This window comes from Scyliorhinus torazame, chromosome 12, assembly GCF_047496885.1.
Source record: "Scyliorhinus torazame isolate Kashiwa2021f chromosome 12, sScyTor2.1, whole genome shotgun sequence".
Classification (NCBI taxonomy): domain Eukaryota; kingdom Metazoa; phylum Chordata; class Chondrichthyes; order Carcharhiniformes; family Scyliorhinidae; genus Scyliorhinus; species Scyliorhinus torazame.
Window position 1 is genome coordinate 76,628,313 of NC_092718.1, and position 20,463 is coordinate 76,648,775.

Here is a 20,463-nt window from a genome sequence, read left to right on the forward strand (position 1 = left end):
ACAGAGAGAGACAGAAAGAGGCAGAATTTGAGTGACACGGAGTGAGTGCAGAGAGAGAGAGCAAAAGCAAGGCAGAAGTTTTGTGAGCCAGAGAGAGAGAGATTGAGAGACAGGTAGATAGAGAGAGATTGCGAGAGAGACAGAGTGAGAGATTAAGGCAGATAGATAGAGAGAGATTGCGAAAGAGACAAAGAGAGAGGGATAGAAAATGATTCAGAGAGAATTGCGAGGGACATCGAGAGATTGAGTGAGGTAGATTGAGAGACAGAGAGAGTGATAGGAAGAGAGAGGGAGATTGAGAGATTGGAAAAGAAATTGATAATAATAATAATAATAATCGCTTATTGTCACAAGTAGGCTTCAATGAAGTTACTGTGAAAAGCCCCGAGTCACCACATTCCGGCGCCTGTTCGGGGAGGCCGGTTCGGGAATTAAACCCACGCTGCTGGCATCGTTCTGCATTGCAAGCCAACTATTTAGCCCACTGTGCTAAACCAGCCCTTGAGTGAGACATTATGAGAGAGAGACAGAGAGTGATATTGAGAGAGTGACAGAGAGAGAGTATGAGACTGAGAAAGCGAGATTGAGAAATACTGAGAGAGATGGAGTGAGATAGATATCGAGGGACAAAGAGAGAGGGAGACTGAGAGAGAGAAAAAGAATGGGACTGAGAGAGACAGAGAGAGTGAGATTTAGAGAGACAGAGAGAGTGAGACTGAGAGAGATAGAGAAAGTGAGATTGAGAGAGCTAAAGAGAGTGAGACTGAGAGAGACAGAGAGAGTGAGATTGAGAGAGACAGAGTGAGAGGGTTTGGGAGCCAGAAAGTAATTGAGAGGGTGAGAGAGATGATGAGGTGTAGGCTAAACTTTTAATCTTTGGGATATGCTAGTGTCTGACTGCTGATGTGTCCCAGGCATGAGTCAGTTCTGTGTTAGACTCTTGTGAGGAAGTTGGGGTCAGGCCCAGGAGAACATGCTTGTAGCTTTATTATGGAGTGGAAAGAACAGTGATGTGTTGGGTGCTCTGGATCCGTGGAACACATACAGGCTACCAACACTTAAAAAAGTACAACACTATTTTATTAAGCTAGAAACTGTTGAACATACTTTCACTGTGGGTTAACACGATGTTAGATTAAACTAAAGACCTATGCCTGTCCTAACCAGTCTATGCACTCAGCACATGGCGAGGATCTGTGCTGTAAGCTGTAAGCTCTGTCCTTGTAGGAGGCTGCATCCCGAATGAGCAGGAACTCTGATGCCCTCTGTCTATATAGTGAGTGTGCTCTAACTGGTGATTGGCTGCGGTGTTGTGTGTGTTGATTGGTCTTGCTGTGTGTCCATCAGTGTGTGTGTCTGCACCATGATATACTGGTGTATATTATGACAAACAGGTCTTCAGCAGTTTATGTCTCTGCAAATTTAATGAGGTTTTACAACCCCTGATGGGAACATTAAACAAACACAATGGAGAAAAACTGAGCTGTTGCTCAGCACCATCAGGATTGGGAATGTTCCATCCTCCCTCACAATCAGTGTCAGGGCACCATCACCCCCCCCCCCCCCACCCCACCCCACCACCAGTATTGGGAATGCCTTACTCACCCCCACACCCCCACCATCGGAATCGGGACTCCCCCCCCATCCCCACCATCAGTATTGGGCTCCCCGCCATCCCCACCATTGGAGTTGGGGCTCTCCCCACCATCAGTATCGGGGCTCCCCCACCCCCACCATCAGTATTGGGGCTCCCCCCCCACACCATCAGAATTGGGGCTCTCCCCCCCACACCATCAGAATTGGGGCTCCCCCCCCACACCATCAGAATTGGGGCTCTCCCCACCATCGGTATCGGGGTTCCCCGCCACCCCCTCCATCAGAATTGGGGCTCCCCCCCACACCATCAGAATTGGGGCTCCCCCCCCCCACACCATCAGAATTGGGGCTCCCCCCCCACACCATCAGAATTGGGGCTCTCTCCACCATCAGTATTGGGGCTCCCCGCCACCCCCACCATCAGAATTGGGGCTCTCCCCACCATCGGTATCGGGGCTCCCCACCCCCACCGTCAGTATCGGGGCTCCCCCACCCCCACCATCAGTATCGGGGCTCCCCCCCAACCCCACCATCAGAATTGGGGCTCCCCCCACCATCAGTATCGGGGCTCCCCCACGCCCACCATCAGAATTGGGGCTCCCCCCACCATCAGTATCGGGGCTCCCCCCCCCACACCATCAGAACTGGGGCTCTCCCCACCATCGGTATCGGGGCTCCCCGCCACCCCCTCCATCAGAATTGGGGCTCCCCCCCCACACCATCAGAATTGGGGCTCCCACCCCCCCACACCATCAGAATTGGGGCTCTCCGCACCATCAGTATTGGGGCTTCCCGCCACCCCCACCATCAGAATTGGGGCTCCCCCCACCATCGGTATCGGGGCTCCCCACCCCCACCATCAGTATCGGGGCTCCCCCCCCAACACCATCAGAATTGGGGCTCTCCCCACCATCAGTATCGGGGGTCCCCCACCCCCACCATCAGTATCGGGGTTCCCCCCCCCACACACAAAACAAACATAACACGAATCCCGCCCCAATTGGGCTCCCCAGAGGGTGCACCTCTGGCACTTACCTTTCTACTGATGGGCACTGCCAGGTTGGCACTGCCAGGTGGGCATGGGACAGGCACGTCGCTCGCCTCCTCTCTGCCCAGACTGGGGGCTATGCTTACCTTTGTGCCCCCTCCCCGATGGGGCCCCCTTGACGGATTTGCGTTTATCCAGAACTGTTGTCTTGGGCCGAATGCTCCATTCTTGTTGCCGCTCTCACTGGCGGTCACCGCAGGCTCAAATCAGTGTCCCATCCTATCACTGTTTATTGAATCATGGAATTTACAGTGCAGAAGGAGGCCATTCGGCCCATCGAGTTTGCACCGACCCTGGTAAGAGCACCCTACACAAACCCACACCATAACCCTATCCCTGTAACCCCACCTCACCTTTTTTTGGGAGACACTAAGGGCAATTTAGCACGGCCAATCCACCTAACCTGCATATCTTTGGACTGTGGGAGGAAAGCGGAACACCCGGAGGAAACCCACGCACACACAGGGGGAACGTGCAGACTCCGCACAGACAGTGACCCAAGCCGGGAATCGAACCTGGGACCGTGGAGTTGTGAAGCAACTGTGCTAACCACCGTGCTACCATGCCGCCCTTGTTGAAAGGTAGGACAGAATATTTGTGAGAGTGATAGGACAAAGGGTTAAAAATGGGGTGTAGGAAGGTGTGACAGATGATGATGTACCACTGGCAGTAATCAGTCCTGTGTTACACTCTCTCCCTCTCTCTCTCTCCCACTTCGCTCCATCCAGACACAGGTTGGAATCCAGCATCGGTGCCACATGCTTACTCTGTGCAACTACCAACCGAGTGTGAAGCAGATACCAGAGATTGTCTACCCTCTGCACTAGGACCAAGTAGTGCTGTGAACACATTGGCACCAGATATATGGGAAGGCGGTCTTGGTGAGCAGGAGTTAGTACTGTACCGTCAATGTTGCCCGGGAGCTGGAGATGAGGGTGGCGGACAGTCTCTGGAACATATTCCCCATCCCATCCTGTCCCCGCAGCAGGACCAAGTACGGCACCCTCGGGATCGACTCAATCTCCACCAGGTAGGTCTCGGCGGCGAGCGTCTCACTCAGGATGGTTCCATTCTGCAAGATGCCCCCGTTCACATCAAGCAGGAGTAACTCAGAGATTGACGAGTTTGGGAAGAGAGGGAAACCAATCACGGAGACCATTAGTGTTGCATTCTGATCTGGGGAGGGAACAGGCCAGAGAGTCTTAAACTGCAGAAATGTACCCGGCAGATTGTGATGGAACTTTCAGAGTTTGTAAAAATGACAGAGTGAGGATCAGGTAGAAGTGGACGGAAAACACAGTGACAGTGAGAGTCAATGTGTGTGGAACTGTACCCTAGTGAGAGTCACTGTGTGTGGACCCCGTACCCCAGTGAGAGTCAGTGTGTGTGGAACCTGTAGCCTAGCGATAGTCAGTGTGTGTGGAAACTGTACCCCTGTGACAGTCAATGTGTGTGGAACCCATCTCCCAGTGTGAGTCAGTGTGTGTGGAACATGTAGCCCAGTGAGTGCCAATGCGTGTGGAACCTGTAGCCCAGTGAGTGTTATTGTGTGTGGAACCGGTACCCCAGTGAGAGTCAGTGTGTGTGGAACCCGTACCCCTGTGAGAGTCAGCGTGTGTGGAACCCGTAGCCCAGTGAGTGTCAATGTGTGTGGAACCCGTACCCCAGTGAGTCAATGTGTGTGAAACCCGTACCCCAGTGAGAGTCAGCGTGTGTGGAACCTGTAGCACAGTGAGGGTCATTGTGTGTGGAACCCGTACCCCAGTGAGAGTCAGTGTGTGTGCAACCCGTACCCCAGTGAGTCAATGTGTGTGAAACTCGTACCCCAGCGAGAGCCAGTGAGTGTGGGCCCACACCCCAGTGAGAGTCAGTGTGTGTGGAACCTGTACCCCAGTGAGAGTCAGTGTGTGTGGAACCAGTACCCCAGTGAGAGTCAGTGTGTGTGAAACCCGTATCCCAGTGAGAGTCGGTGTCTGTGGAAGCCATACCCCAGTGAGAGTCAGTGTGATTGCGAACCTGTACCCAAGTGAGAGTTAGTGAGTGTGGAACACATACCCGTGTGACAGTCAGTGTGTGTGGAACCCATAACCCCGTGAGAGTCCGTGTGTGTGTAACCCATACCCAGTGAGAGACAGTGTGTGTGGAACCCGTACCTCAGTGAGAGCCAGTGTGTGTGGAACCCTTACCCCAGTGAGAGTCTGTGAGTGTGGAACCCTTACCCCAGTGAGAGTCAGTGTATGTGGAACCCGTACCCCAGTGAGAGTCAGTGTGTGTAGACCCTGTACTCCAGTGAGAGTCAGTCTGTGTGGAACCTGTACTCCAGTAAGAGTCAGTGTGCGTGGGACCTGTAACCCAGTGACAGTCATTGTGTGCGGAACCTGTGCCCGAGTGAGAGTCAGTGTGTGTGGAACCTGTACCCCAGTGAGATGGAGTGTGTGTGGAACCTGTAACCCAGTGAAAGTCAGTGTGTGTGGAACCTATACCTCAGTGAGAGCCAGTGTGTGTGGAACCCTTACCCCAGTGAGAGTCAGTGTGTGTGGAATCCGTACCCCAGTGAGATTCATTGTCTTTGGGACCCGTACCCGAGTGAGAGTCAGTGCGTGTCAAACCCGTACCTCAGTGAGAATCGGTGTGTGTGGAACCTGTGCCTCAGTGAGAGTCAGTGTGTGTGGAACCCGTACCGCAGTGAGAGTCAATGTGTGTGGAACCTGTCGCCCAGCGAGAGTCAGTGTGTGTGGAACCCGTAACCCAGTGAGAGTCAGCGTGTGTGGAACCTGTAGACCAGCGAGAGCCAATATGTGTGGAACCCGTAACTCAGAGAGTGTCAGTGTGTGTGGAACCCGTACCTCAGTGAGTGTCATTGAGTGTGGACCCCGTGCCCCAGTGAGAGTCAGTTTGTATGGAACCTGTACCCCAGTGAGAGTCAGTATGTGTGGAACCCATTTCCCAGTGAGAGTAATTGTGTGTGGAACCCGTACCCCTGTGACAGTCGGTATGAATGGAACCCGTACCCCAGTGAGAGTCAGTGTGTGTGGAAACTGTACTCCAGTGAGAGTCAGTGTGTGTGGAACCCGTACCCCAGTGAGAGTCAGTGTGTGTGGAACCCGTACCCAAGTGAGAGTCAGTGTGTGTGGAACCCGTACCCCAGTGAGAGTCAGTGTGTGTGGAATCTGTAGACCAGCGAGTGCCAATATGTGTGGAACATGTACCTCAGTGAAAGTCAGTATGTTTGGAACAGATTTCCCAGTGAGTCATTGTGTGTGGAACCCGTACCCCTATGAGTCAGTGCGTGTCGAACCCGTACCCCAGTGAGAGCCAGTGTTTGTGGAACCCGTACGCGAGTGAGAGTCAGTGCGTGTCGAACCCGTACCCCAGTGAGAGTCAGTGTGTGTGGAACCCGTACCCCAGTTAGAGTCAGTGTGTGTGGAACCCGTAACCCAGTGAGAGTCAGTGTGTGTGGAACCCGTACCCCAGTGAGAGTCAGTGTGTTTGGAACCCGTACCGCAGTGAGAGTCAGTGTGTGTGGAACCTGTACCCCTGTGAGTCAGTATGTGTGGAACCCATACCCCAGTGAAAGTCAGTGTGTGTGGAACCCGTACCCCAGTGAGAGACAGCGTGTGTGGAACCCGTGCCCCAGTTAGAGTCAGTGTGTGTGGAAGCTGTAGAGCAGCGAGTGCCAATATGTGTGGAACCCGTACCTCAGTGAAAGTCAGTATGTGTGGAACCCATTTCCCAGTGAGTCATTGTGTGTGGAACCCGTACCCCAGTGAGAGTCAGTGTGTGTGGAAACTGTACTCCAGTGAGAGTCAGTGTGTGTGGAACCCATACCACAGTGAGAATCGGTGTGTGTGGAACCCGTGCCCCAGTTAGAGTCAATGTGTGTGGAACCCGTAACCCAGTGAGAGTCAGTGTGTGTGGAACCCGTACCCCAGTGAGAGTCAGTGTGTGTGGAAACCGTACCCCAGTGAGAGTCAGTGTGTGTGGAACCCGTACCCCAGTGAGAGTCAGTGTGTGTGGAACCCGTACCCCAGTGAGAGTCAGTGTGTGTGGAACCCGTACCCCAGTGAGAGTCAGTGTGTGTGGAACCGTACCCCAGTGAGAGACAGTGTGTGTGGGACCCATTTCCCAGAGAGAGTCAGTGTGTGGAGAACCCGTACCCCAGTGAGAGTCAGTGTGTGTGGAACCTGTAGACCAGCGAGTGCCAATATGTGTGGAACCCGTACCTCAGTGAAAGTCAGTATGTGTGGGACCCATATCCCAGTGAGTCATTGTGTGTGGAACCCGTACCCGAGTGAGAGTCAGTGCGTGTGGAACCTGTACCCTGTAAGTCAGTATGTGTGGAACCCGTACCCAGTGTGAATCAGTGTATGTGGAACCTGTACCCCAGTGAGAGTCTGTGTGTGTGCAACCCGTACCCCAGTGAGAGTCAGTGTGTGTGCAACCCGTACCCCAGTGAGAGTCTGTGTGTGTGGAACCCGAACCCCAGTGAGAGTCAGTATGTGTGGAACCCATTTCCCAGTGAGAGACATTGTGTATAGAACCCGTACCCCTGTGACAGTCGGTATGAGTGGAACCCATACCCCAGTGAGAGTCAGTGTGTGTGGAACCCATACCACAGTGAGAATCGGTGTGTGTGGAACCCGTGCCCCAGTGAGAGTCAGTGTGTGTGGAACCCGTAACCCAGTGAGAGTCAGTGTGTGTGGAACCCGTACCCCAGTGAGAGTCAGTGTGTGTGGAAACCGTACCCCAGTGAGAGTCAGTGTGTGTGGAACCCGTACCCCAGTGAGAGTCAGTGTGTGTGGAACCCGTACCCCAGTGAGAGTCAGTGTGTGTGGAACCCGTACCCCAGTGAGAGTCAGTGTGTGTGGAACCGTACCCCAGTGAGAGACAGTGTGTGTGGGACCCATTTCCCAGAGAGAGTCAGTGTGTGGAGAACCCGTATCCCAGTGAGAGTCAGTGTGTGTGGAACCTGTAGACCAGCGAGTGCCAATATGTGTGGAACATGTACCTCAGTGAAAGTCAGTATGTTTGGAACAGATTTCCCAGTGAGTCATTGTGTGTGGAACCCGTACCCCTATGAGTCAGTGCGTGTCGAACCCGTACCCCAGTGAGAGCCAGTGTTTGTGGAACCCGTACGCGAGTGAGAGTCAGTGCGTGTCGAACCCGTACCCCAGTGAGAGTCAGTGTGTGTGGAACCCGTACCCCAGTTAGAGTCAGTGTGTGTGGAACCCGTAACCCAGTGAGAGTCAGTGTGTGTGGAACCCGTACCCCAGTGAGAGTCAGTGTGTTTGGAACCCGTACCGCAGTGAGAGTCAGTGTGTGTGGAACCTGTACCCCTGTGAGTCAGTATGTGTGGAACCCATACCCCAGTGAAAGTCAGTGTGTGTGGAACCCGTACCCCAGTGAGAGACAGCGTGTGTGGAACCCGTGCCCCAGTTAGAGTCAGTGTGTGTGGAAGCTGTAGAGCAGCGAGTGCCAATATGTGTGGAACCCGTACCTCAGTGAAAGTCAGTATGTGTGGAACCCATTTCCCAGTGAGTCATTGTGTGTGGAACCCGTACCCCAGTGAGAGTCAGTGTGTGTGGAAACTGTACTCCAGTGAGAGTCAGTGTGTGTGGAACCCATACCACAGTGAGAATCGGTGTGTGTGGAACCCGTGCCCCAGTTAGAGTCAATGTGTGTGGAACCCGTAACCCAGTGAGAGTCAGTGTGTGTGGAACCCGTACCCCAGTGAGAGTCAGTGTGTGTGGAAACCGTACCCCAGTGAGAGTCAGTGTGTGTGGAACCCGTACCCCAGTGAGAGTCAGTGTGTGTGGAACCCGTACCCCAGTGAGAGTCAGTGTGTGTGGAACCCGTACCCCAGTGAGAGTCAGTGTGTGTGGAACCGTACCCCAGTGAGAGACAGTGTGTGTGGGACCCATTTCCCAGAGAGAGTCAGTGTGTGGAGAACCCGTACCCCAGTGAGAGTCAGTGTGTGTGGAACCTGTAGACCAGCGAGTGCCAATATGTGTGGAACCCGTACCTCAGTGAAAGTCAGTATGTGTGGGACCCATATCCCAGTGAGTCATTGTGTGTGGAACCCGTACCCGAGTGAGAGTCAGTGCGTGTGGAACCTGTACCCTGTAAGTCAGTATGTGTGGAACCCGTACCCAGTGTGAATCAGTGTATGTGGAACCTGTACCCCAGTGAGAGTCTGTGTGTGTGCAACCCGTACCCCAGTGAGAGTCAGTGTGTGTGCAACCCGTACCCCAGTGAGAGTCTGTGTGTGTGGAACCCGAACCCCAGTGAGAGTCAGTATGTGTGGAACCCATTTCCCAGTGAGAGACATTGTGTATAGAACCCGTACCCCTGTGACAGTCGGTATGAGTGGAACCCATACCCCAGTGAGAGTCAGTGTGTGTGGAACCCATACCACAGTGAGAATCGGTGTGTGTGGAACCCGTGCCCCAGTGAGAGTCAGTGTGTGTGGAACCCGTAACCCAGTGAGAGTCAGTGTGTGTGGAACCCGTACCCCAGTGAGAGTCAGTGTGTGTGGAAACCGTACCCCAGTGAGAGTCAGTGTGTGTGGAACCCGTACCCCAGTGAGAGTCAGTGTGTGTGGAACCCGTACCCCAGTGAGAGTCAGTGTGTGTGGAACCCGTACCCCAGTGAGAGTCAGTGTGTGTGGAACCGTACCCCAGTGAGAGACAGTGTGTGTGGGACCCATTTCCCAGAGAGAGTCAGTGTGTGGAGAACCCGTATCCCAGTGAGAGTCAGTGTGTGTGGAACCTGTAGACCAGCGAGTGCCAATATGTGTGGAACCCGTACCTCAGTGAAAGTCAGTATGTGTGGGACCCATATCCCAGTGAGTCATTGTGTGTGGAACCCGTACCCGAGTGAGAGTCAGTGCGTGTGGAACCTGTACCCTGTAAGTCAGTATGTGTGGAACCCGTACCCAGTGTGAATCAGTGTATGTGGAACCTGTACCCCAGTGAGAGTCTGTGTGTGTGCAACCCGTACCCCAGTGAGAGTCAGTGTGTGTGCAACCCGTACCCCAGTGAGAGTCTGTGTGTGTGGAACCCGAACCCCAGTGAGAGTCAGTATGTGTGGAACCCATTTCCCAGTGAGAGACATTGTGTATAGAACCCGTACCCCAGTGACAGTCGGTATGAGTGGAACCCATACCCCAGTGAGAGTCAGTGTGTGTGGAACCCGTACCCCAGTTAGAGTCAGTGTGTGTGGAACCCGTAACCCAGTGAGAGTCAGTGTGTGTGGAACCCGTACCCCACTGAGAGTCAGTGTGTGTGGAACCTGCACCCCTGTGAGTCAGTATGTGTGGAACCCGTACCCCAGTGAGAATCAGTGTGTGTGGAACCTGTACCCCAGTGAGAGAAGGTGTGTGTGGAACCCATACCCCAGTGAAAGTCAGTGAGTGTAGAACCCGTATTCCAATCAGAATCAGTGTGGGTGGAACCCGTACACCAGTGAGAGTCAGTATGTGTGGAACCCATTTCCCAGTGAGAGTCATTGTGTGTGGAACCCGTGCCCCAGTTAGAGTCAGTGTGTGTGGAACCTGTAGACCAGCGAGTGCCAATATGTGTGGAACCCGTACCTCAGTGAAAGTCAGTATGTGTGGAACCCATTTCCCAGTGAGTCGTTGTGTGTGGAACCCGTACCCCAGTGAGAGACGGTGTGTGTGGAACCCATACCCCAGTGAAAGTCAGTGTGTGTGGAACCGTACCCCATTGAGAGTCAGTGTGTGTGGAACCCGTACCCCAGTGAGAGACAGTGTGTGTGGGACCCGTAGACCAGTGAGAGTCAGTATGTGTGGAACCCATTTCCCAGAGAGAGTCAGTGAGTGTAGAACCCGTACCCCAGGAAGAATCAGTGTGTGTGGAACCCGTGCCCCAGTGAGAGTCAGTGTGTGTGGAACCCGTACACCAGTGAGAGTCAGGATGTGTGGAACCCATTTCCCAGTGAGAGTCATTGTGTGTGGAACCCGTACCCCTGTGACAGTCGGTATGAGTGGAACCCGTACCCCAGTGAGAGTCAGTGTGTGTGGAACCCGTGCCCCATTTAGAGTCAGTGTGTGTGGAACCCGTAACCCAGTGAGAGTCAGTGTGGGTTGAACCCGTACCCCAGAGAGAGTCAGTGTGTGTGGAACCCATACCCAAGTGAGAGTAAGTGCATGTGGAACCAGTACCCCAGTGAGAGTCAGTGTGTGAGGAACCTGTAACCCTATGAGTCAGTATGTGTGGAACCCGAACCCAGTGTGAGTCAGTGTGTGTGGAACCCGTACCCCAGTGAGAGTCAGTGTGTGTGGAACCCGTACATCAGTGAGAGTCAGTATGTGTGGAACCCATTTCCCAGTGAGAGTCATTGTGTTTGGAACCCGTACCCCTGTGACAGTCGGTATGAGTGGAACCCGTACCCCAGTGAGAGTCAGTGTGTGTGGAACCCGTGCCCCAGTTAGAATCAGTGTGTGTGGAACCCGTAACCCAGTGAGAGTCAGTGTGGGTGGAACCCGTACCCCATTGAGAGTCATTGTGTGTGGAACCCATACCCCAGTGAGAGTCAGTGTGTGTGGAACCCGTACCCGAGTGAGAGTCAGTGTGTGTGGAACCCGTACCCCAGTGAGAGTCAGTGTGTGTGGAACCTATAGACCAGCGAGTGCCAATATGTGTGGAACCCGTACCCCAGTGAGAGTCAGTGTGTGTGGAACCCGTACCTCAGTGAAAGTCAGTATGTGTGGAACCCATTTCCCAGTGAGTCATTGTGTGTGGAACCCGTACCCCAGTGAGAGACATTGTGTGTGGAACCCGTACCCCAGTGAGAGTCAGTGTGTGTGGAACCCGTACCGAGTGACAGTCAGTGTGTGTGGAACCTGTACCCCTGTGAGTCAGTACGTTTCGAACCCGTACCAAGTGTGAGTCCGTGTGTGTGGAACCTGTAACCCAGTGAGAGCCAGTGTTTGTGGAACCCGTACCCGAGTGAGAGTCAGTGCGTGTGGAACCTGTACCCCTGTAAGTCAGTATGGGTGGAACCCGTACCCAGTGTGAATCAGTGTGTGTGGAACCCGTAACCCAGTGAGAGTCAGTGTGTGTGGAACCCGTACCCCAGTGAGAGTCAGTGTGTGTGGAACCCGTACTCCAGTGAGAGACGGTGTGTGTGGAACCAGTACCCAGTGAGAGTCAGTGTGTGTGGAACCCATACCCCAGTGAGAGTCAGTGTGTGTGGAACCTGTAGACCAGCGAGTGCCAATATGTGTGGAAAGCGTACCTCAGTGAAAGTCAGTATGTGTGGAACCCATTTCCCAGTGAGTCATTGTGTGTGGAACCCGTACCCCAGTGAGAGATGGTGTGTGTGGAACCCGTACCGCAGTGAGAGTCGGTGTGTCTGGAACCCGTGCCCCAGTTAGAGTCAGTGTGTATGGAACCCATACCCCAGTGAGAGACAGTGTGTGTGGAACCCGTAACCCAGTGAGAGTCAGTGTGTGTGGAACCCGTACCCCAGTGAGAGTCAGTGTGTGTGGAACCCATACCCACGTGACAGTCAGTGTGTGTCGAACCCGTACCCCTGTGAGAGTCAGTGTGTGTGGAACCCGTACCCCAGTGAGAATCAGTGTGTGTGGAACCTGTACCCCAGTGAGAGATGGTGTGTGTGGAACCCATACCCCAGTGAGAATCAGTGTGTGTGGAACCTGTACCCCAGTGAGAGATGGTGTGTGTGGAACCCATACCCCAGTGAGAGTCAGTGTGTGTGGAACCCGTACCCCAGTGAGAATCAGTGTGTGTGGAACCTGTACCCCAGTGAGAGAAGGTGTGTGTGGAACCCATACCCCAGTGAAAGTCAGTGTGTGTGGAACCCGTACCCCAGTGAGAGACAGTGTGTGTGGGATCCATTTCCCAGAGAGAGTCAGTGAGTGTGGAACCCATTTACAAGTGAGAGTCAGTGTGTGTGGAACATGTTCCCCAGTGAGTGCCAATGTGTGTGGAACCCGTACCCCAAGAGAGTAGGTGCGTTTGGGACCCATTTCCCAGAGAGAGTCAATGTGTGTGGAACCCGTACCCCAGTAAGAATCAGTGTGTGTGGAACCCGTACCCCAGTGAGAGTCAGTGTGTGTGGAACCCGTACCCCAGTGAGATTCAGTGTTTGTGGAACCCGTAGCCCAGTGAGTGTCAGTGTGTGTGGAACCCGTGCCCCAGTGAGAGTCAGTATGTATGGAACCTGTACCCCAGTGAGAGTCAGTATGTGTGGAACCCATTTCCCAGTGAGAGTCATTGTGTGTGGAACCTGCACCCCTGTGACAGTCGGTATGAGTGGAACCCATACCCCAGTGAGAGTCAGTGTGTGTGGAACCCGTACCCCAGTGATAGTCAGTGTGTGTGGAACCCATACCCCAGTGAGAGTCAATGTGTGTGGAACCCGCAGCCCAGTGAGAGTCAGTGTGTGTGGAACCTGTACCCCTGTGAGTCAGTGTGTGTGGAACTCGTACCCCAGTGAGAGTCCGTGTGTGTGGAACCCGTACCCCAGTGAGAGTCAGTGTGTGTGGAACCCATACCCCAGTGAGAGTCAGTGTGTGTGGAACCCGTACTCCAGTGAGAGTCAGTGTGTGTACCCTACCACAGTGAGAATCAGTGTGTGTGAAACCCGTACTCCAGTGAGAGTCAGTGTGTGTGAAACCCGTACCCCAGTGAGAGTCAGTGTGTGTGGAACCCGTACTCCAGTCAGAGTCAGTGTGTGTACCCTACCTCAGTGAGAATCAGTGTGTGTGAAACCCGTACTCCAGTGAGAGTCAGTGTGTGTGGAACCCGTACCCCAGTGAGTGTCAGTGTGTGTGGAACCCGTACTCCAGTGAGAGCCAGTGTGTGTGGAACCTGTAACCCGGTGAGAGTCCATGTGTGTGGAACGTGTACCCCAGTGAGAGTCAGTGTGTGTGGAACCCGTGCCCCAGTGATAGTTAGTGTGCGTGGAACCCATACCCCAGTGAGAGTCAGTGTGTTTTGAACCCATACCCGAGTGAGAGTCAGTGTGTGTGGGACCCGTACCCCAGTGAGAGTCAGTGTGTGTGGAGCCCGTACCCCAGTGAGAGTCCGTGTGTGTGGAATCCGTACCCCAGTGAGAGTCAGTGTATGTGGAACCCATACCCCAGTGAGAGTCAGTGTGTGTGGAACCCGTACCCCAGTGAGAGTCAGTGTGTGTGGAACCTGTACACCAGTGAGTATCAGTCTGTGTACCCTACCACAGTGAAAGTCAGTGTGTGTGGAACCCGTACTCCAGTGAGAGTCAGTGTGTGTGAAACCCACACCCCGGTGAGAGTCAGTGTGTGTGGAACCCGTACTCCAGTGAGAGTCAGTGTGTGTGAAACCCATACCCCGGTGAGAGTCAGTGTGTGTGGAACCCGTACCCCAGTGAGAGTCAGTGTGTGTACCCTACCACAGTGAGAATCAGTGTGTGTGGAACCCGTACCCCAGTTAAATTCAGCGTGTGTTGAACCTGTAGCCCAGTGAGAGTCAATGTGTGTGGAACCCGTAGTCCAGTGAGTGTCATTGTGTGTGGAACCCGTACCTCAGTGAGAGTCTGTTTGTGTGGAACCCGTACCCCAGTGAGAGTCTGTGTGTGTGGAACCCGTACCCCAGTGAGAGTCAGTGTGTGTGGAACCCGTAGTGCAGTGAGTGTCAGTGTGTGTGGAACCCGTACCCCAGTGAGAGTCAATGTGTGTGGAACCCGTACTCCAGTGAGAGTCAGTGTGTGTGGAACCCGTACTCTAGTGAGAGTCAGTGTGTTTGGAACCCGTACTCCAGTGATAGTCGTGAGAGTCAGTGTGCGTGGAACCTGTACCCCTGTGAGAGTCCATGTGTGTGGAATGTGTACCCCAGTGAGAGTCAGTGTGTGTGGAACCCGTACCCCAGTGAGAGTCAGTGTGTGTGGAACCCATACCCCAGTGAGAGTCAGTGTGTGTGGAACCCGTACCCCAGTGAGAGTCAGTGTGTGTGGAACCCGTACCCCAGTGAGAGTCAGTGTGTGTGGAACCCGTACCCCAGTGAGAGTTAGTGTATGTGGAACCCGTACACCAGTGAGAGTCAGTGTGTGTACCCTACCACAGTGAGAATCAGTGTGTGTGGAACCCGTACCCCAGTGAGATTCAGCGTGTGTTGGACCTGTAGCCCAGTGAGAGTCAGTGTGTGTGGAACCCGTATCCCAGTGACAGTCCGTGTGTGTGGAACCCATACCCCAATGAGAGTCAGTGTGTGTGGAACCCGTACTCCAGTGAGAGTTACTGTGTGTGGAACCCGTACTCCAGTGAGAGTCAGTGTGTTGGACCTGTAGCCCAGTGAGAGTCAGTGTGTGTGGAACCCGTATCCCAGTGAGAGTTAGTGTGTGTGGAACCCGTACTCCAGTGAGAGTCAGTCTGTGTACCCTACCACAGTGAGAATCAGTGTGTGTGGAACCCGTACCCCAGTGAGATTCAGCGTGTGTTGGACCTGTAGCCCAGTGAGAGTCAGTGTGTGTGGAACCCGTAGTCCAGTGAGTGTCATCGTGTGTGGAACCCGTACCCCAGTGAGAGTCTGTGTGTGTGGAACCCTTATCCCAGTGTGAGTCTGTGTGTGTGGAACCCGTACCCCAGAGAGAGTCAGTGTGTGTGTACTTCTACCACAGTGAGCGTCAGTGTGTGTGGAACCCGTACCCCAGTGAGAGTTAGTGTGTGTGGAACCCGTATCCCAGTGAGAGTCAGTGTGTGTGCAACCCCTACCCCAGTGAGCGTCAGTGTGTTTGGAACCCGGACCCCAGTGAGAGTCAGTGTGTGTGGAACCCGTACCAAGTGTGAATCAGTGTGCGTGGAACCCGTATCACAGTGAAAGTCAGTGTGTGTGGAAGCCGTACCCCAGTGAGAGTCAGTGTGTGTGGAACCATACCCCAGTGAGAGACATTGTGTGTGGGACCCATTTCCCAGAGAGAGTCAGTGTGTGCAGAACCCGTACCCCAGTAAGAATCAGTGGGTGTGGAACCCGTACCCCAGTGAGAGTCAGTATGTATGGAACCTGTACCCCAGTGAGAGTCAGTGTGTGTGGAACCTGTAGACCAGCGAGTGCCAATATGTGTGGAAAGCGTACCTCAGTGAAAGTCAGTATGTGTGGAACCCATTTCCCAGTGAGTCATTGTGTGTGGAACCCGTACCCCAGTGAGAGATGGTGTGTGTGGAACCCGTACCCCAGTGAGAGTCGGTGTGTCTGGAACCCGTGCCCCAGTTAGAGTCAGTGTGTGTGGAACCCATACCCCAGAGAGAGTCAGTGTGTGTGGAACCCGTAACCCAGTGAGAGTCAGTGTGTGTGGAACCCGTACCCCAGTGAGAGTCAGTGTGTGTGGAACCCATACCCACGTGACAGTCAGTGTGTGTCGAAGCCGTACCCCAGTGAGAGTCAGTGTGTGTGGAACCCATACCCCAGTGAGAATCAGTGTGTGTGGAACCTGTACCCCAGTGAGAGATGGTGTGTGTGTAACCCATACCCCAGTGAAAGTCAGTGTGTGTGGAACCGTACCCCAGTGAGAGTCAGTGTGTGTGGAACCCGCACCCCAGTGAGAGTCAGTGTGTGTGGAACCGTACCCCAGTGAGAGTCAGTGTGTGTGGAACCCGCACCCCAGTAAGAATCAGTGTGTGTGGAACCTGTACCCCAGTGAGAGTCAGTGTGTGTGGAACCCATACCCACGTGACAGTCAGTGTGTGTCGAACCCGTACCCCAGTGAGAGTCAGTGTGTGTGGAACCCATACCCCAGTGAGAATCAGTGTGTGTGGAACCAGTACCCCAGTGAGAGTCAGTGTGTGTGGAACTGTACACCAGCGAGAGTCAATGTGTGTGGAACCCATTTCCAAGTGAGAGTCAGTGTGTGTGGAACATGTTCCCCAGTGAGTGCCAATGTGTGTGGAACCCGTACCCCAAGAGAGTAGGTGCGCTTGGGACCCATTTCCCAGAGAGAGTCAATGTGTGTGGAACCCTTTCCCCAGTGAGAGTCAGTGTGTTTGGAACCCGTACCGCAGTGAGATTCAGTGTTTGTGGAACCCGTAGCCCAGTGAGAGTCATTGTGTGTGGAACCCGTACCCGAGTGAGAGTCAGCGTGTGTGGAACCTGTAGCCCAGCGAGAGTCAATATGTGTGGAACCCGTAACTCAGAGAGTGTCAGTGTGTGTGGAACCCGTGCCCCAGTGAGAGTCAGTATGTATGGAACCTGTACCCCAGTGAGAGTCAGTATGTGTGGAACCCATTTCCCAGTGAGAGTCATTGTGTGTGGAACCCGTACCCCTGTGACAGTCGGTATGAGTGGAACCCATACCCCAGTGAGAGTCAGTGTGTGTGGAACCCGTACCCCAGTTAGAGTCAGTGTGTGTGTAACCCGTAACCCAGTGAGAGTCAGTGTGTGTGGAACCCGTACCCCAGTGATAGTCAGTGTGTGTGGAACCCATCCCCCAGTGAGAGTCAATGTGTGTGGAACCTGTACACCGGTGAGTCAGTTTGTGTGGAACCCGCACCCCAGTGAGAGTCAGTGTGTGTGGAACCTGTACCCCTGTGAGTCAGTGTGTGTGGAACTCGTACCCCAGTGAGAGTCAGTGTGTGTGGAACCCATACCCCAGTGAGAGTCAGTGTGTGTGGAACCCGTACTCCAGTGAGAGTCAGTGTGTGTACCCTACCACAGTGAGAGTCAGTGTGTGTGAAACCCGTACTCCAGTGAGATTCAGTGTGTGTGAAACCCGTACCCCAGTGAGAGTCAGTGTGTGTGGAACCCGTACTCCAGTCAGAGTCGGTGTGTGTACCATACCACAGTGAGAGTCAATGTGTGTGGAACCCGTAGTCCAGTGACTGTCATTGTGTGTGGAACCAGTACCCCAGTGAGAGTCTGTGTGTGTGGAACCCTTATCCCAGTGTGAGTCTGTGTGTGTGGAACCCGTAACCCAGTGAGATTCAGCGTGTATTGAACCTGCAGCCCAGTGAGAGTCTGTGTGTGTGGAACCCGTACCCAAGTGAGAGTCAGTGTGTGTGGAACCCGTACTCCAGTGAGAGTCAGTGTGTTTGGAACCCGTACTCCAGTGAGAGTCAGTGTGTGTGGAACCTGTACCCCAGTGAGAGTCAGTGTGTGTGGAACCCGTACTCCAGTCAGAGTCAGTGTGTTTGGAACCCGTACTCCAGTAAGAGTCAGTGTGTGTGGAACCCGTACCCCAGTGAGATTCAATGTGTGTGGAACACATACCCCGGTGACAGTCAGTGTGTGTGGAACCCGTACCCCAGTGAGAGTCAGTGCGTGTGGAACCCGTACCCCAGTGAGAGTCAATGTGTGTGGAATCCGTACCCCTGTGAGAATCAGTGTCTCTGGAACCCGTACTCCAGTGAGAGCCAGTGTGTGTGGAACCTGTACCCCTGTGAGAGTCCATGTGTGTGGAACGTGTACCCCAGTGAGAGTCAGTGTGTGTGGAACCCGTACCCCAGTGATAGTTAGTGTGCGTGGAACCCATACCTCAGTGAGAGTCAGTGTGTGTTCAACCCATACCCCAGTGAGAGTCAGTGTGTGTGGAACCCATACCCCAGTGAGAGTCAATGTGTGTGGAACCCGTACCCCAGTGAGAGTCCGTGTGTGTGGAACCCGTACCCCAGTGAGAGTCAGTGTGTGTGGAACCCATACCCCAGTGAGAGTCAGTGTGTGTGGAACCCGTACTCCAGTGAGAATCAGTGCGTGTTGAACCCATACCCCAGTGAGAGTCAGTGTGTGTGGGACCCGTACCCCAGTGAGAGTCAGTGTGTGTGGAACCCGTACCCCAGTGAGAGTCCGTGTGTGTGGAACCCGTACCTCAGTGAGAGTCAGTGTATGTGGAACCCATACCCCAGTGAGAGTCAGTGTGTGTGGAACCCGTACCCCAGTGAGAGTCAGTGTGTGTGGAACCTGTACACCAGTGAGAGTCAGTCTGTGTACCCTACCACAGTGAGAGTCAGTGTGTGTGGAACCCTTTCTCCAGTGAGAGTCAGTGTGTGTGAAACCCATACCCCGGTGAGAGTCAGTGTGTGTGGAACCCGTACTCCAGTGAGAGTCAGTGTGTGTACCCTACCACAGTGAGAATCAGTGTGTGTGGAACCCGTACCCCAGTTAGATTCAGCGTGTGTTGAACCTGTAGCCCAGTGAGAGTCAATGTGTGTGGAACCCGTCGTCCAGTGAGAGTCAGTGTGTGTGGAACCCGTACTCTAGTGAGAGTCAGTGTGTTTGGAACCCGTACTCCAGTGATTGTCGTGAGAGTCAGTGTGTGTGGAACCTGTACCCCTGTGAGAGTCCATGTGTGTGGAACGTGTACCCCAGTGAGAGTCAGTGTGTGTGGACCCGTACCCCAGTGAGAGTCAGTGTGTGTTGAACTCATACCCCAGTGAGTGTCAGTGTGTGTGGAACCCGTACCCCAGTGAGAGTCAGTGTGTGTGGAACCCATACCCCAGTGAGAGTAAGTGTGTGTGGAACCCGTACCCCAGTGAGAGTCAGTGTGTGTGGAACCCGTACCCCAGTGAGAGTCAGTGTGTGTGGAACCCGTACCCCAGTGAGAGTTAGTGTGTGTGGAACCCGTACTCCAGTGAGAGTCAGTGTGTGTACCCTACCCCAGTGAGATTCAGCGTGTGTTGGACCTGTAGCCCAGTGAGAGTCAGTGTGTGTGGAACCCGTACCCCAGTGAGAGTTAGTGTGTGTGGAACCCGTACTCCAGTGAGAGTCAGTGTGTGTACCCTACCCCAGTGAGATTCAGCGTGTGTTGGACCTGTACCCCAGTGAGAGTCAGTGTGTGTGGAACCCGTACCCCAGTGATAGTTAGTGTGCGTGGAACCCATACCTCAGTGAGAGTCAGTGTGTGTTCAACCCATACCCCAGTGAGAGTCAGTGTGTGTGGAACCCATACCCCAGTGAGAGTCAATGTGTGTGGAACCCGTACCCCAGTGAGAGTCCGTGTGTGTGGAACCCGTACCCCAGTGAGAGTCAGTGTGTGTGGAACCCATACCCCAGTGAGAGTCAGTGTGTGTGGAACCCGTACTCCAGTGAGAATCAGTGCGTGTTGAACCCATACCCCAGTGAGAGTCAGTGTGTGTGGGACCCGTACCCCAGTGAGAGTCAGTGTGTGTGGAACCCGTACCCCAGTGAGAGTCCGTGTGTGTGGAACCCGTACCTCAGTGAGAGTCAGTGTATGTGGAACCCATACCCCAGTGAGAGTCAGTGTGTGTGGAACCCGTACCCCAGTGAGAGTCAGTGTGTGTGGAACCTGTACACCAGTGAGAGTCAGTCTGTGTACCCTACCACAGTGAGAGTCAGTGTGTGTGGAACCCTTTCTCCAGTGAGAGTCAGTGTGTGTGAAACCCATACCCCGGTGAGAGTCAGTGTGTGTGGAACCCGTACTCCAGTGAGAGTCAGTGTGTGTACCCTACCACAGTGAGAATCAGTGTGTGTGGAACCCGTACCCCAGTTAGATTCAGCGTGTGTTGAACCTGTAGCCCAGTGAGAGTCAATGTGTGTGGAACCCGTAGTCCAGTGAGAGTCAGTGTGTGTGGAACCCGTACTCTAGTGAGAGTCAGTGTGTTTGGAACCCGTACTCCAGTGATTGTCGTGAGAGTCAGTGTGTGTGGAACCTGTACCCCTGTGAGAGTCCATGTGTGTGGAACGTGTACCCCAGTGAGAGTCAGTGTGTGTGGACCCGTACCCCAGTGAGAGTCAGTGTGTGTTGAACTCATACCCCAGTGAGTGTCAGTGTGTGTGGAACCCGTACCCCAGTGAGAGTCAGTGTGTGTGGAACCCATACCCCAGTGAGAGTAAGTGTGTGTGGAACCCGTA

General features: G+C 53.9%; 1 protein-coding gene across 1 annotated transcript in view; it reads right to left on the reverse strand.

Annotated features, from left to right (window-relative positions):
- LOC140386495 (von Willebrand factor A domain-containing protein 7-like) overlaps positions 1 to 20,463 on the reverse strand; it is a 232,342-nt gene that overhangs the window by 15,336 nt on the left and 196,543 nt on the right. Inside the window, exon 14 of the mRNA XM_072468886.1 lies at positions 3,549 to 3,820. Coding sequence (XP_072324987.1) covers positions 3,549 to 3,820 — 272 coding nt within the window. The remainder of the gene's footprint in view (positions 1 to 3,548; positions 3,821 to 20,463) is intronic.